At 44.1% G+C, this 17,071-nt stretch overlaps 1 protein-coding gene across 1 annotated transcript in view; it reads left to right on the forward strand.

The window, feature by feature from the left end:
* Positions 1-3,272: 3,272 nt before the first annotated feature.
* Positions 3,273-17,071, forward strand: part of AP1G1 (adaptor related protein complex 1 subunit gamma 1) — a 31,666-nt gene continuing 17,867 nt past the window's right edge. The window contains exons 1-2 of the mRNA XM_075189136.1: positions 3,273-3,564; positions 13,848-14,051. Of these exons, the coding sequence (XP_075045237.1) occupies positions 13,851-14,051 (201 nt within the window). The 5' untranslated portion in view covers positions 3,273-3,564; positions 13,848-13,850. The remainder of the gene's footprint in view (positions 3,565-13,847; positions 14,052-17,071) is intronic.

Here is a 17,071-nt window from a genome sequence, read left to right on the forward strand (position 1 = left end):
GGGTGGCGTGATGTGATTAGGGATGACGTGATGTGACTGGGAGTGGCGTGATGTAACTGGGAGTGGTGTGATGTGGCTGGGGGGGTGACGTGATGTGATTGGGGATGACGTGATGTGACTGGGGGGTGACGTGATGTGATTGGGGATGACGTGATGTGACTGGGGGTGGCGTGATGTGATTGGGGATGACGTGATGTGACTGGGGATGACGTGATGTGATTAGGGATGACGTGATGTGACTGGGGATGACGTGATGTGATTAGGGATGACGTGATGTGACTGGGGGTGGCGTGATGTGATTGGGGATGACGTGATGTGACTGGGGGTGGCGTGATGTGATTGGGGATGACGTGATGTGACTGGGGATGACGTGATGTGATTAGGGATGACGTGATGTGACTGGGGGTGGCGTGATGTGATTGGGGATGACGTGATGTGACTGGGAGTGGCGTGATGTGACTGGGGGTGACGTGATGTGATTGGGGATGACGTGATGTGACTGGGGGGTGGTGTGATGTGACTGGGAGTGGCGTGATGTGGCTGGGGGGTGACGTGATGTGACTGGGGGTGGCGTGATGTGACTGGGGATGACGTGATGTGATTGGGGATGACGTGATGTGACTGGGAGTGGCGTGATGTGGCTGGGGGGTGACGTGATGTGATTGGGGATGACGTGATGTGACTGGGAGTGGCGTGATGTGGCTGGGGGGTGACGTGATGTGATTGGGGATGACGTGATGTGACTGGGGGTGGCGTGATGTGGCTGGGGAGTGGCGTGATGTGGCTGAGGGGTGGCGTGATGTAACTAGGCGGTGGCGCGATGTAGCTGGGGGTGGCATGATGTGACTGGGAGTGGCGTGATGTGGCTGGGGGTGGTGTGATGTGGCTGGGGATGACGTGATGTGATTGGGGATGACGTGAGGTGACTGGGGGTGGCGTGATGTGGCTGGGGGTGGCGTGATGTGATTGGGGATGACGTGATGTGATTGGGGATGACGTGATGTGACTGGGGGTGGCGTGATGTGATTGGGGATGACGTGATGTGACTGGGGGTGGCGTGATGTGGCTGGGGAGTGGCGTGATGTGATTGGGGATGACGTGATGTGATTGGGGATGACGTGATGTGATTGGGGATGACGTGATGTGACTGGGGATGACGTGATGTGGCTGGGGAGTGGCGTGATGTGGCTGGGGAGTGGCGTGATGTGATTGGGGGGTGGTGTGATGTGCCTGGGGGGGTGGCGTGATAAATGTAATGTTTTATAATAATGTATGTATTATATACTGTGTGATTTGTGTTATGTACAGTGTACCTATACATATTTCGAACTGGTCCCAAATTTCCAGGATACAAAAATCTCCTCCACCGGTATCTCTTTAACCTAGGTGCACTACTGTACAAATGTGTAACTCTGTTTGGAGCCTTTCTCTGCAGATTGCCAGCTAAATACCTAACTGCTCTCTTAGCAGCCTATGGCAAACCACTCTCTTTGTCCCACTTTTTATTAAGTTTTTAACGTAACCCTGGACAGATTACCTGCACAGAGAAGAAATTTTGTTGTATATTGAACATTAATGCAAAACAAATGGAATAATGGAAACACTGCACACAAGGGGTTTTACCATAACCTTTTATATATATACGAACATACTTTGTGTAAATTAAAATTTAGTTGTATGCTGTTCTGTTATACTATAGCCATTATATACTGTTCCTTAAATGATTTGACATGTTGGGGTATCCCTTACCCATTTTAGTGCTCTGTACTACCTTACATACATGTTGACCACAAAGTCCAGTTGCAAATTCTGAACTGGTGCCCTGCAAGTCAATTCATGCCATTAGTTACTTGAGCTGGTTCTCTTGGAGAGATGGGCTAGGGTGCCGGCATTTCGAGCAGACATGGACATCAATGGGGATAGCACTGACATAGAGGGATAACACTGAATGACTCAACTAGACAAGTTATGTTTCTGAAGAGATGGAAATGTGACTGACTGACACTGCTACCTGAGCTAATCCTCCGGGAGAGATGACTTAATAGTACAGCTACCAGAGCTGATTATAATGTTGGAGATGGAAAAGTGGAAATCACTGATTAACACAATTCCCATAGGTGACTCTCTTGGGAAGGCAGCACTGAATAACACAGCACTGTGCCGATTCACCTGCAGTAGATTGCTAGACGAGGATAATACTGAATGACCCATTCTTCTGAGCTGGCAATCTTGGATTGATGGAAAAATAACACTAAATAACCCAACTCCTGATGTAACAAGCATGGAGTGATGGGGCAATAATACTAAATGACCCAGCCTTCTGAGATGATAATCCTGGAGAAATGGAGAGATAACACTGGCAATACTGGAGAGATGGGGGGATAACACTGAATGGCCAGCCTCCTGAGCTGGGAATGTTGGGGAGATTGGGGTATAACACTGAATTGACAGCCTCCTAATCTGACAATGTTGGGAGAGATTAGGGATAACACTGAATAGCCAGCCTCCTAACCTGGTAATCTTGGAGGGATAACACTGAATGGCCCAGACTCCTGAGCTGGCAATACTGGAGAGATGGGGGGATAACAGTAAATGACACAGCCTCCTGAGCTGGTAATGTTAGGGGAGATTGAGGGATAACACTGATGATCAGCCACCTGAGCTGGTAATATTAGGGGATGAGGGTGGGATAAAACTGAATGGCCCAGACTCCTGAGCTGGCAATACTGGAGAGATGGGGGGATAACAGTAAATGACACAGCCTCCTGAGCTGGTAATGTTAGGGGAGATTGAGGGATAACACTGATGATCAGCCACCTGAGCTGGTAATATTAGGGGATGAGGGTGGGATAACACTGAATGGCCCAGACTCCTGAGCTGGCAATACTGGAGAGATGGGGGGATAACAGTAAATGACACAGCCTCCTGAGCTGGTAATGTTAGGGGAGATTGAGGGATAACACTGATGATCAGCCACCTGAGCTGGTAATATTAGGGGATGAGGGTGGGATAACACTGAATGGCCCAGAGCCATGAGCAGGTAATGTTGAGGGATAACACTGATAATCGGCCTCCTAAACTGGTATTAATCCCCCAGAGCAGGGAGTGGTCGCAGCCACCTGAGCAGAGAGCTGTGAGGGCGGTTACTCTGAATGACAGTTGAGGACACGTCACTGCCCCGCCCACACATGCCCCGCCCACAGATGCCGGCGTCAGGTGGTTTATGACATCTCGGGCTCCGCCCTCTCTAACTTCCGGGTCTGGCAGTGACGGGGCAATGTCCTGACGTCATCACCGGCTGCCCTAGCCGTCTCACTGGTGTCCTTCCGCCGAGGCATAGAGTCCCGGGCCCCCTACGAGTGACGCCGAGCTGCCTCCTCCCTCTCCCAGAGCTGCGGCCCCTCCGTGATCCCCGCAGTCTGACCCCCCTTACTCCGCCTGTCCTGTGGTCAGGGCCCCGGACCTCGGCCTTATCCAGATCCTTCCGCACAGCCGCGGTGCTGCGGCCCATCAGCCGCCATTTTGGGTGTCCCGGAGCCGAGGAAAGAGCAGTAGCACCGGGCGGTAAGAGTGACAGCGGCACCGGGGGGTCAGAGGGAGACAGAGCTCGGCCTGTGGCTGCTGTGGGGGGTGTTACCGTGCACGGGGCGGTCACACGTCCGGGTGTACATTACATGTCACGGAGGGGAGTGTGTGTGGACACTGACACGAGTGGAGGGGCTGAGGTCTAGTGACATTGAGGGGAAGGGGCAGGTGAATGAGACACTGCAGGGACTGGACGCCTGAGAGCTCAGGGAGCTGATCCCTCTGAGACCACATTCAGCTCTTAGTCCATTACATCCACCTTCACTGTGGGGTGAACCCCGAGATCAGATCAGCTGTGGGCTCACAGTGATGTCTTAATTCATAGCAATGCAACCTGTGGATCTAAGGCTGTTGTGGGACTACAAGTCACAGCATGCACTGCAAGCCTCAACACCTGCAGCTCCACAGGTTTGGTCTGATTGTGGTTACTTTAAAGATAAAGAGCAATTACAAATCACAGATAAATGATTTAATGTTAATTGTATGATTAGTCTGGGGAGATATAGATGTACAATGTAGTCTATGCCTGCAGCCCCTTGCAGGGCAGATCTCCATGATCTTATTTGCTGTCATGGTATGGGATCCTCAATAGCAGCTATGACATTTATGGTGTTTATAAATAACTGCATTTAAAGCGTAGACCAGTGGATCCCAAACTTTCTCAGTTCAAGGGAGCCCCGAGCAAAAATAATTACCAGGTAGTCCCCGGCCTTGCTTATCACCTGCCCTGGCCGCGGCACCCCTGTGAGATCGCAACGGCACACAGTTTGGGAACCACTGGTGTAGACACCTTGTTTGTTTCCTCACCTAGCACTAAAAGCGCATTCGTTAATGCGTCTTGAAGGTTTCCTACAGCATAGTATACTGTGTCCTAAATTAGTATTTCAAACTTGGCGCAACGGGCGTCTTGTCCAAAAATAAATGTCTACCTGTCCATCTGCTTGCATTATATTTGTGTTACTCTGCTTCGAAGTGCGGTTAACAAGCTTTAAGAACAGACATTAAACCATCATCAGCAGTTATTTATATAGCGCCAGCGTATGCTGTAGCGCTTTACAATTGGGAAATAAAATAAAGCCCATGTATACAAGTCCTTGGGGTCTTTAATGGAAGTGGTATTCATATTGGGTTTAATAGTTTTCCCCCTTTAAACTGGGTCTAGAGTCTCCATATAAAAATTAAATCTCGGCTACTGTGTTTTTAGACCTATTTACAATTTGTAATTTTCACAAAATGGACTTAAAGTAGAATAGTAGACAGACACAAGAATACATGACGTTTTACAAAAAGGTTAATATAGTGTCGTCCCATTGTCATGTTTTGAGTTGATAGAACTGGTAGAAGATTTAGGGAACTGCAATGTGCAGTGGGATGATGTGTCAGCTTGGATATTGCAAGCAGATTACAAGGAGGAAACTGCCTGTTTATTTAAAAATCTGGAAGGTGTGTAATATAAAGCTCTAGTACTCATTATAATGGCTACAATTGTATAAGCAGTTTGAAGGAGTGACCGTGGGCAAGGTTGAGAGGCCAGTTGGGAAGAAGGAAACAGTTCATTTGGTAAATGGAAAGTTGCAATTAGCAAAAAGTGCAGGAGTCATGGTTATATAAAGAATTTAATTGCCTACATCATAGGCTCAAGAAACACCACCATTTTCAGGCAACTTCAAATCAGTGTTTGAAAGATTAGCAATGTTAATTACCATAAGCCCATCAATGAAGACACAGGGTCTAGAATGTAAGCTCTTGGGTGCAGGATCATGTTCATCCACTGTCGGTCTACCTCGTACATGCCCTTGCTAAAATTTGTGAGTGCTTTTCAGTTGGTTCACACTCACGTACTGAATTGTGCCTGTATGTTTAATTGTTTGTGTACCATCCATTCTCAGTTTGAACCTGAAGTTAATATTTGTTAGTATGCTTAACTGTGCGCTACGGAATCTTTGGTGCTCTATAAGTAAACAGTGATTAAAAAATAATGATGAGAAAGGATCTTCGATTATAACTTCTTTAAGAGTTTTTAAAATCTGATGCAAGCTGAAAGACACAGCTAGGACACTCGATCAATTTGTCTCGTGCATAACCTCCATAGTTGTGAGTTTTTGAGCTTTGTATAGTTTACGTAATTCTTAGGCAACCTATAATCTTTTTGTGGAACTACAAGATTGAAGTCTGGTAGTGCATACTGGGACTTGTAGTTTTGTAATAGCTGCCTGCCTCTTAGATTCGTTGTCGCTGTATTTTTATCTCAGTTTGAAGAAGAGTAACTAGACTTCATAATTGTCTAAGTTAAGTTTAGATTGCAAAATTGTGTGAGGGTGACAAAAGGATTTGCTATTGCAAAATATTGTATATCGCAATAGGCATACTAACTGACATTTATGTACTTGGATGAGAAAAGTTCAGTGAAGAGTGCGTATATAACTGCTCTAATGGTGTGTAGAAGTAGTCGTCCAAGGGGTAAATTTATCAAGCTGCAGGTTTGAAAAAGTGGAGATGTTGCCTATAGCAACCAATCAGATTCTAGCTGTCATTTATTTAGTACATTCTACAAAATGACAGCTAGCACCTGACTGGTTGCTACAGGCAACATTTCCACTTTTTCAAACCTGCTACTTGATAAATGTACCCCCAAGTGTACAAATTATCATTTCAAGCAGGGACTATGATGAAATTGGAAAGAACATTATCGGGGATGGGCACAATTTCTGTAGTGTCTTCAGTCTCGCATAGAACATCACCTGGGATGATTAAAGTCTTTACTTTTAAAATCATAATTTCTACATTGATTAAGCATCCGATTCTTTTCTGTATGGCCATTGTAATGAGAAAAAATTGCATGGCTGAGTTAATGGAATTAAATTACACTGCATTGTTAAGGAAGTATTTCAGACCTTTATGCAGGACAAATTAAGTGCTAGAACCCAATAGACTTCTAAAGTTTAAATGGTTACGTAATCTCTTCTGTATAGTGGATACTGTTAATCCATTGCAGCTAATGAGATACTGGCTTTAAGAAGTAAATTCCTAGACTGCTGAAAGCAAAGCTCTGATTGGTTACTGTGTGTTAGAGCAAGAAAAGCAGAGAATATGTATCTAAAATACGTAAGGGTTGTAGCAGAGTATATAGAGAGAAGTCATGAAATGCATGATGCATTGTTATATGGGAAGCTTGTATATCAGTTATAGGGTTTTAACTGTATAATGCCAGAGCGATGGATGCCCATGTTAAGCCTGTTTGAGTAAAAGATGGCTCTGAATTGTGAAAGCTTAATATCTACCAATTTTTACAAAAGTATATGATGAATAGACACTATAAGATCAGAAAGGGGCCCATGATCCAAACAAATTCCACAAACTGTGGATTAAAATTCCAAGTGGCGAAGCAACGTTCAATGGCAAATACAGGAATCTTAAGACCTAGACCTCACATATTTCTAAATAATGTGAATCAGAATACATTCAATCCTGTGCCAGCAACACAGGAGGGGTCCTAGTAGTTATGAGGCGAGTTGTGGTCCGAGAATATGTTGTAAATATAGATACGGGTCAAGATTGTGCATCAAGGTGGGTTTAGTATCCACTGTACTTAAACTGAGTGTGTGTGAGGTTAGGCTAGTGATGGCTAACCTGTGACACTCCAGGTGTTGTGGAACTACAAGTCCCAGCATGCTCTGCCAGCTATCAGCTAGTTATCTAGTGGCAAAGCATGCTGGGGCTTGTAGTTTCACAACACCTGGAGTGTCATAGGTTAGCCTTCACTGGGTTAGGCCATGACATCTACAACAGGAAGTGGTGTAGACCTGACAATACATTGATCTGTTATTTGGAGGCAGGGAGTAGGTGATATGTTAATGAATGGTGTATCTCTACTGGTATTTCCTCCCCCTTTAAACACCACTAGTTTGTAGTCTGCAGTTTCTTTTCCCCTCCGATCCAGCTCTCTAGTGATTGCTGCTAATTAGTTCGTAGGAAGCATGTAAGAGAGGTTTCTCTGAATTGAATTTGAAAACATCCTGATATATTGTGTGACAGATTGATATGCCAAGCTGGGTGACTGGCATTCTGTGCGATCTGCAAGCTGCAGGAGTGAATTCAGGCTGTTTTTATGACAAGGTTACAATGTCACATTCCAGGCACCGATCCATGGAGCGAAGGAACGCAGGTTTCTGTTAATGTTAAAAGATTACTCCTGGGCTGATTAGTTTGGGTATTGGTAAACACCTCTTGGCTTTTTAAGTTGAAATAGGAGCTTTCAGGGAAGTATGTGGAATTATAGGGGACATAGATCAGTAATGGGCAACCGGAATCACTTCAGGGGGCGCGTGGGCGGCCGTCTAAACTTTAAAAAGGGCGGCACATGCACTGAAATGTCAGTAACAAGTTACAACAATACATTTATTCAAAGAAAGAGACACTTGTCTTTAATAACATATCTGCAGACTTTTAAACAAGTGTTACAAGCTGTAACAAACAAATCTACAAATAAAGCAGGACGGAGGATCAGAGGGCGCCTGTTGCCCATCTCTGTATTAGATTGTATTGGAGATATGAATTGCAATGTCTTGTAAGATGTTGGCTTTCTGTGCATCCATGGCGGTCACAGCATCCGACCCCGGAGCTGATCTCCCTCCTTTAGCCTCATCCGGTACTGCAGCTCGCTTCACTAACCCTGTCCATCCAAAGGGCTCTGCAGCCGTTTATGTATTTGGGAGCACAGCTGGCCGTCCGTTGGTAGGAGCAGTGTTCTCTTATGTCGTTTGTAGGACTGGGCTTCTTTACCAAAGCTTAGTGGACATATTTATCCTCCTGGTTTGTCATGTTAGATTGCTTGCATGATGTGGTCTTTTGAAATATGTGATGACAGCGAAATGCGTAAGTCCTCCCTCCTCTTGGCTTACATCCCCACCTTTAACTATTTTTTCTATATGCCTCTTCTTGTTTTGCAACCCCATCTGGTGTTGTCATTGCCTACTCCTCTGGTGCCGCAGCTTTCCTCTCTTCCATCGGAGGCCTCCTTCGCTCATGTCTAGATTTACAACCGATATCACCCTATGAAGCGCTGGAGCAACACAAAGGTCCCACTGCCTCCCTGGCTTAACTTCCCTTCATCTGGTGCTGCAGCTGCCACCTCAGTAATTTATATCTGGTTCCGTAGCCAGCCTAATTCCCCCCCCCCCCCCCCCCTTCCCCGGCATTGCTGTTGGCATGCCCATTTCTGGCACTGCAGTCTTCCACGTCCGCTCCCCTGTCTGTATGTAATCATCTTCTGTTCCATCTACAGCTTCCAGATACTCTGATATTCAGCATTAGAACCATTATCTCAGAGGGAGCATTCTCTGACACTGCCAGTATATGATGAGTAATGGCTGCATTAAAGTATCGCACTGTGGTGCTGACTCGTGTTATTGTCCAATCATTTAGGGAATCAGTCTCTAACATTTGTGAGCAATTCCCTTGCACATCATACATGTTTGTACTTAAACCCTAGTAGCTAGTAGTACGGCCTTCTGTATTATGTTACTGTCTCTGGAACAAGTGTTTAGCCACAAAGTCTCAGATTCCCTCTGATCTCTTTACTTGTGTCCCCCTAGGACCTCTTGCTCTACTTAATTTTATCCTCTGTTCTATGGTCTTGATTGGCCTCCTTATTGTTTATTTCTTTACTATTCTTTACTTGTATGGAACACGGATATTAGTCAGAGCTGTATAGAGACTTTATTCATTCTTATCAGTATTGCTACTCACCATGATTCTAGTAAAGTACAAAGCTATGTATATGTGTCATTATTAATGGTGCTACCATATAGATAAGGCTTTAGTGTATGCTTCACTTTGATGTATCCGACACTGGTGCTCTCACTATGGCCCTTAATGTCATCGATTTAAAGGACAATATGCCCCCCTTCCAAAAAAAACCTTGACGCAAAGAGGTAAAATACATTGTTGACTTTCTGCTACATGTAATTACTTCCTCCCCTTTCCATCACAAATATCCACTTCCACAGTATTCAACCAGGATCTTGTTTAGAACTATAAGTTCAAGTATTAAAACCTAGCATTTCAGATAGCGTGCACTGACATCGATGGCACTAATCGCCCGTCTGTATTTGCGGCTTAGGAGACTTGCAGCCAGTCACTCCTCCGGCCTTTGCAGAGTCGCGCACAAATGCAAAGTAGAGAAGCACCACCCTTTATATGTCTGCTTTCTCTGAATGCTAGAACACCAAACACACCGGCAGATTTAGTTAATTGATACATTTATGCTGTCCCTTCCAAAGTACAGTACTGTCTGTTGGCTGATGATGACTCCTTGTACACATAACACAGACCACACATCATGTATAATCTTTCATTCAAGACAAAACCAAAACGGGTTGTTGCCAGACCAGCAGTACTGTTGATTTTATGCTCTTGAATTCTTTACTGGAATTGGGAGAAACTAGATACTAGTCTGTCCAACAGGAGCTTGGATGTACACACAGCATATGCTTCTACTAAAAAAAACATGTCTGTTAATGTGTGTGTGTGTGTGTAATATATATATATATATATATATACAAGTGATAATATATTTTTAAACTCCTGTCAACAGCGTGTGTAATATGGGAGCTTTGATGTCATCACTTTAACGTTCAATAGGAAAGATTGTGTTTTAAAGACGAATGTATCCCCTACTGTACAGTATTACAAATATTAGTTACCTTGGATTTGTCTTTAGCTTTTATATGGTTAGACTGTTCAGTGACGTTTAATATCAATATAATTTACAGTAAGTGGTGCATTATTATATATAGTAACTTTTTCATTGAAATCAAATGCTTATCTATAATTTAATGAAAAGCTGGTCCGTTGAGGGAAAGTGTGGATGTGTGCACCCATCAGATCATGTTACGGTACAACGACCGTACTTAGAGGAAAGGGTTTTTCAATCAGTGACTTAAATATACATGAATGTTTTTGTGAGCCCAGACCTTCATTATTACCCTGTGAGCTCTCTGTTCTCAATACACTATTACCGGCACGCTGTATCCAATAACAAGGCCTGCCACAAAGAGGTGGATTAGAATGAAATGGTTCCTTTACTTCCATTAAATGTCCTTTTGATTATTGCTAATATTGTGTGTGTTCTCGTTAGACTACCTCTACCGTTTAGTTAGTTTCGTCCTTCACATAAGCTGCTGTTGTGACTGTTGTGGGCCAATAGTCTGATTCACTTACCGGGCCAGGTTCATTAAGGCACGCATAACGAGCGCATTGTGCATTTTATTTTACAAGCGCGCGTCCGTATTCAACTAAGAAACGTCCCTTGTTAAATACGGGTCTAGTGGCGCTCTGCTCTGACAGACAATGCTCTGAGGAGGCGTCCAATATATATGTGGAATATAAAGTCTCGAAATAAGTCACATGGAAAGAAAAAATATTCAATTATTGTCACCTGTTAGTAATATAGTCATTAATGAAACAACGTCAACATTTTTCCCCCCCATGAAATACAATTATTAGGATGTTATTAATGTCTACTGTACATAAAATGCATTTATACAGTTGCTCCTGATTGCAAACACATGTTCTAGCTGTATACACATGTTCTAGCTGTATACACAGCCGACATCCCTATCACTCAGCACTAACACCCGACCTGTAGGTGGTGCAAGTGATACGGTTGAAAAACAAGTACCTGAGAGATCCCCAAAGCTTGAATCGGACGCTGCTGATTGCGCTTGAGCTTGGCACGTCCTTACTGTATATTGACTACATGCATACGCCCATTCCACTCCCCGTTCTGCCCCCAAAATCGTAGGCGGTTGTAAATGTCCTTTATGCTGGAAGATGAATTGCCTGTATGCGTTCTCGGGTGTGTGGTTTGTTTCCGGGTATGCACAGCGAGATTTTTGCAAAAAACGCAGCACGTACCGGCAGTTACGTTCCCTAATGAATCGGGCCCCCTGAGTTTTAATTGAGATGCAGTTTCCCACATAGGAGAGACATCTATAAAAGAACAGCACACACAACTGTGATCCATACTAGTTTTTACTAAACCATTTAAGTAGACATTAAATTGAGGAGCACTATTTTAAAAAAAAAAAAAAATTAGAATAAAAAGTATGAATGAAGAATTTAGACTGTATGTGATAAATTGTGCATAGCTTGGTTTATTAAAGAAAAACAAATCTACAAGTAACAGATAATCATATACCTGTCACTTACATACAGAGGAAGAAGTCAATTTGTTTGCTGGACCAATATTGAGTGTGCAGTCGATTTACTAGTGATGGACGGCATTCTCGGTCATGTGACCTTTTATCAAGGTGCATTGTTGTAAATGTTGGTTCAGTTTATAAAATTGTCGCCTCCACCGTGTGTTGGGGACAGGTGCAGTTTATATTAAATACCATAGTCCTGAACACGAACAAAAGTCTCTGTGTGAATAGGATGTCATTCAGCAACATTACCTCTTTCAGAGGCTGGAATTCACACTATTACGTGAAGTCCTGCTGAGTAAAGCTTAGTACGCACAGCCATTCATGCTAAGCATTTAAAGGGCATTCTTAAAGCCTGTTCATTTTGCTCTGACACTAGATAGTCCTTAAAATAATGTTAGTAAATTGGCACACGTTTTCTGACACAGTTGCTTCACGTTAATTGCCATGTTGCCTGCAGTGTTCAGAAGCATCTGTAATATGCGAGGAAGTGCTATGGGAACACTCATTAAATGTACAGTATAGTACATTACTCTGCAAGGAGGCTCTGAGATGCTTTAAAGTGCAGACCGTAATTTTGTCTAGGATTTTAATGACCACTCGTGTTCAAGCCTTAGCCCTTCCATGGCAACGTGGCCACTAAGGGGCGCTGTTCAGTCGTGTCTGGACTTCACTTGCATTTACTCGGCTGTAGTTCAGCACTGTCCCATATTAATGCCTGCAGGTAAATTAGAATTTCTGAAGGATGACTTTGTTCATCTATTCTACTGTACGGTACTAAAAATATTAAATATACATTTTCCTGCAGTGATTTGTCAGCCTTATGGATACCTGGATAATTCCTTTTCTGAAATGGTTTTATGTGGGTGGGTGTCATTGATTTTTTCCACAGTGAACTTCCCATTGACCTGAATAGAGACATTGACGATCTGATCTAGGGCCCAGCATTTTTTTATTTTTTTTATTTTAAGGCATCGGTGAATGGGATACACTTATTCAGTTCCGTGGGAGTTCAATTCCAAATAATTTGGTGTTTGCAATATTTTCGGCTTCCTGGATTTCCCCCCGCCCTGTAATAAAGGTCATGGGGTCATACCTGTGGGATAGTAGTTGTACAAATCAGACGCTTGCTGTGTCAATATGCAGGTGTGGCACAGTTTCTGTCTGACATGACTGGTGCTGCTGTTTAGCGAAAGGCAGTCAATGATTTTCCTTGATGGATTATCTTAAAACATGCCGTTCTTCCAGGAAAGTGCAATCGGCGTAGTACGGTGTGTTTGTGTACTGTGTGGCCTGTTTTGTTTGTGTTTTAGGAATCTTCAAGGTATGAGCATTGATTGTGACCTTGCAAGTAGCCATACTTCAGAAAGTTCTCACAAGACACCGTTTTGTTATGAGTCATGACGGATTGTAGGATCTACAAGAGTTGGCCTGATATATGTAGGCACTATCTGGCTAATTTATGCTGGTTAGTGACTGGGAATGAATTAACTAGAGAGACTTTAATAAACTATCAATTGTGAAAGATGTTGAAGAACAATTAGGACGGAGACATGTGACAGACTGACCACGACAAAATAAGGTCTTATGTGTTCTGGGACTGGTTGGGGCCGAGATCACGGTGTGTCCTGAGACTGGCGCGGGACGAGACTGACCGTGGCGCGTTGTGTTCTTAATTTGTGCAAGTCCTGAGTCAAAGTATGACTAGTCTGCCATGTTCTTAGGCTATGTAAGGTATGAAGAATGCTGTGATACATTGTACTTGCAGGACAATTTATATTAGGACTGTGCAATATTTGAGACCTGTTGTCATGACTGTTGCCTAGATCAGAGGTGCTGAAACCCAGTCGTCAAGAGCTGCCAGCAGGTCATGTTTTCAGGATTTTTGTCTGTTTAAACAGGTGGGATAATTACTGATCTGTGTATTAAAGCAAACCAGAAAACATGAACTGTTGGTAGCTCTTGAGGACGGAGTTTGGGCACCTCTGGTCTAGATACTTCTGCATGTTAGTAATGCCTGGATATCACTTTATGACTTTACTTCTGTCTCCTACGCAGAGGATGCCGGCCCCTATCAGACTGCGGGAGCTGATCCGCACCATCCGGACAGCGCGCACACAGGCAGAGGAGCGGGAGATGATCCAGAAGGAGTGCGCCGCCATCCGATCATCGTTCCGCGAGGAAGATAACACATATCGCTGCCGCAATGTGGCCAAGCTGCTGTACATGCACATGCTGGGATACCCTGCTCACTTCGGGCAGGTAAGTGCTATGTGCAGTCACCAGCTGCTCCGTTCGGCCTACTAAATTATTTACCTGGGTTATGAGCAGGGGGGGGGCAGATCCAGAAACCAGTGGGACCCTGTAAGGAGCGAGGGAAGATGGGCATCCATTGACATGAATAAAGCGACTGCCAAAAATTAGGCATCAGTAGTTATACTTTAGGTGCTTTGATTGTTCTTCATCAGTCTGTCTTTGAGATTTGAACCATACAGCCTCTACCTGTTCCTGTAAAGTTACTGCCTCTTATTGGACTCTTCAGCTTGCTTGTATGCACCTCAATTACAATACTTTATTGTGTTTTTCACTTTTCAGCAATAAATATTAGGACGTCTTGAATTCTATCTTTGTGTTTTCGTTGTCAGAAGATAACTCCGCCCATAGATAAAAATGTAGTTCCAACTGAGGCTCATATAAAAAGAGAAATAACTCTTACTGTGGATTTGTCCGTGTTTACTAATGGCAGCAAAGGTCTCACACCACACTCTTCTACTGCTCGGCCTGTTTAAACAGGCAAAGTGGGTGAGTTGTTGCCCGTGACCCCCCCCACACACACATGATTTTCCCGCTCACATGAGGCGCTTAAAACAGACTGACTGGTAAGAGGAGAGAGGTGTGTGTTTTTGGGACCATTACAGGTATTGGATAGATTAGTCAGGACAGTCCATCAACAGGAAGTGTCATTTTATTTGTTTTATTTTAACTCTACACAAAGTAAGATTTGTAGCATCCAGTGGAGTTCTTTGACCTACAACAGCTTAACCCCAAGCTGTCATGGACGCCGCAAGTCAGCAGGTAAACCAAAAAAGGTGCCAGCAACACTGTAAGTCTGCACCTGGCGCCCTGATTGTTGCAATTCCTGGTCTGAACAGGAAATCCTGTGACATCACTGCAGTGACATCACAAAGACTTCCCAACAAGAGACAAAGCAGATCTCTCGCTCTCTTTGTACTAGGCCTCTACTGGATCCATGTAAACTGGATCTGATAGGAACAGCCCTGTTAGATCCATGTACACTGGTTCCTTTGGTGCTGGCACAAAAACCGATGCCTATCAAACGAGGCTCTCCCCAAGAACAACATCAGGACCAAAATAAACTAAAAATAATAAAAATGTTGCCAGGGGATTTCTAATGAAGACATAATTACTGCCTGGTACTTCCTGGTATTTGTGTTTGGTCCTTTTGTTCTGTTTTTAAGAACAGGGCATTTCCCTGTGTTTTAATGCCCTGTTTGTTACATTACTGTTATTAATTTATGTTGTAAGATAAAAAAAAATAATGTTTGGCAGTGTGATGTCTCTGGACAGCCTCCATCATCGTGTTAGTGCTTCCTGTGCCATGTTGTCTGCTGTTCTGTTGTATTGATATAGATATGGGAAGTCTGTCTGGACTGTCTCCAGGTCCGACTGCTGTCCTGTTGTATTGATATAGATGTGGGAGGTCTCTCTGGACTGTCTCCAGGTCTGACTACAGTCCTGTTGTATTGATATAGATATGGGAGGTCTCTCTGGACTGTCTCTAGGTCTGACTACAGTCCTGTTGTATTGATATAGATATGGGAGGTCTCTCTGGACTGTCTCTAGGTCTGACTACAGTCCTGTTGTATTGATATAGATATGGGAGGTCTCTCTGGACTGTCTCTAGGTCTGACTACAGTCCTGTTGTATTGATATAGATGTGGGAGGTCTCTCTGGACTGTCTCCAGGTCCGACTGCTGTCCTGTTGTATTGATATAGATGTAGGAGGTCTCTCTGGACTGTCTCTAGGTCTGACTACAGTCCTGTTGTATTGATATAGATATGGGAGGTCTCTCTGGACTGTCTCTAGGTCTGACTACAGTCCTGTTGTATTGATATAGATATGGGAGGTCTCTCTGGACTGTCTCCAGGTCCGACTGCTGTCCTGTTGTATTGATATAGATATGGGAGGTCTCTCTGGACTGTCTCTAGGTCTGACTACAGTCCTGTTGTATTGATATAGATATGGGAAGTCTGTCTGGACTGTCTCCAGGTCCGACTGCTGTCCTGTTGTATTGATATAGATATGGGAGGTCTCTCTGGACTGTCTCTAGGTCTGACTACAGTCCTGTTGTATTGATATAGATATGGGAGGTCTCTCTGGACTGTCTCCAGGTCTGACTGCTGTCCTGTTGTATTGATATAGATATGGGAGGTCTCTCTGGACTGTCTCCAGGTCTGACTACAGTCCTGTTGTATTGATATAGATATGGGAGGTCTCTCTGGACTGTCTCCAGGTCTGACTACAGTCCTGTTGTATTGATATAGATATGGGAGGTCTCTCTGGACTGTCTCTAGGTCTGACTACAGTCCTGTTGTATTGATATAGATATGGGAGGTCTCTCTGGACTGTCTCCAGGTCTGACTGCTGTCCTGTTGTATTGATATAGATATGGGAGGTCTCTCTGGACTGTCTCTAGGTCTGACTACAGTCCTGTTGTATTGATATAGATATGGGAGGTCTCTCTGGACTGTCTCTAGGTCTGACTACAGTCCTGTTGTATTGATATAGATATGGGAGGTCTCTCTGGACTGTCTCCAGGTCTGACTGCTGTCCTGTTGTATTGATATAGATATGAGAGGTCTCTCTGGACTGTCTCCAGGTCTGACTACAGTCCTGTTGTATTGATATAGATATGGGAGGTCTCTCTGGACTGTCTCCAGGTCTGACTACAGTCCTGTTGTATTGATATAGATATGGGAGGTCTCTCTGGACTGTCTCCAGGTCTGACTGCTGTCCTGTTGTATTGATATAGATATGAGAGGTCTCTCTGGACTGTCTCCAGGTCTGACTACAGTCCTGTTGTATTGATATAGATATGGGAGGTCTCTCTGGACTGTCTCCAGGTCTGACTACAGTCCTGTTGTATTGATATAGATATGGGAGGTCTCTCTGGACTGTCTCCAGGTCTGACTGCTGTCCTGTTGTATTGATATAGATATGGGAGGTCTCTCTGGACTGTCTCCAGGTCTGACTGCTGTCC

Source organism: Mixophyes fleayi, chromosome 10, assembly GCF_038048845.1.
Source record: "Mixophyes fleayi isolate aMixFle1 chromosome 10, aMixFle1.hap1, whole genome shotgun sequence".
NCBI classification, from domain to species: domain Eukaryota; kingdom Metazoa; phylum Chordata; class Amphibia; order Anura; family Limnodynastidae; genus Mixophyes; species Mixophyes fleayi.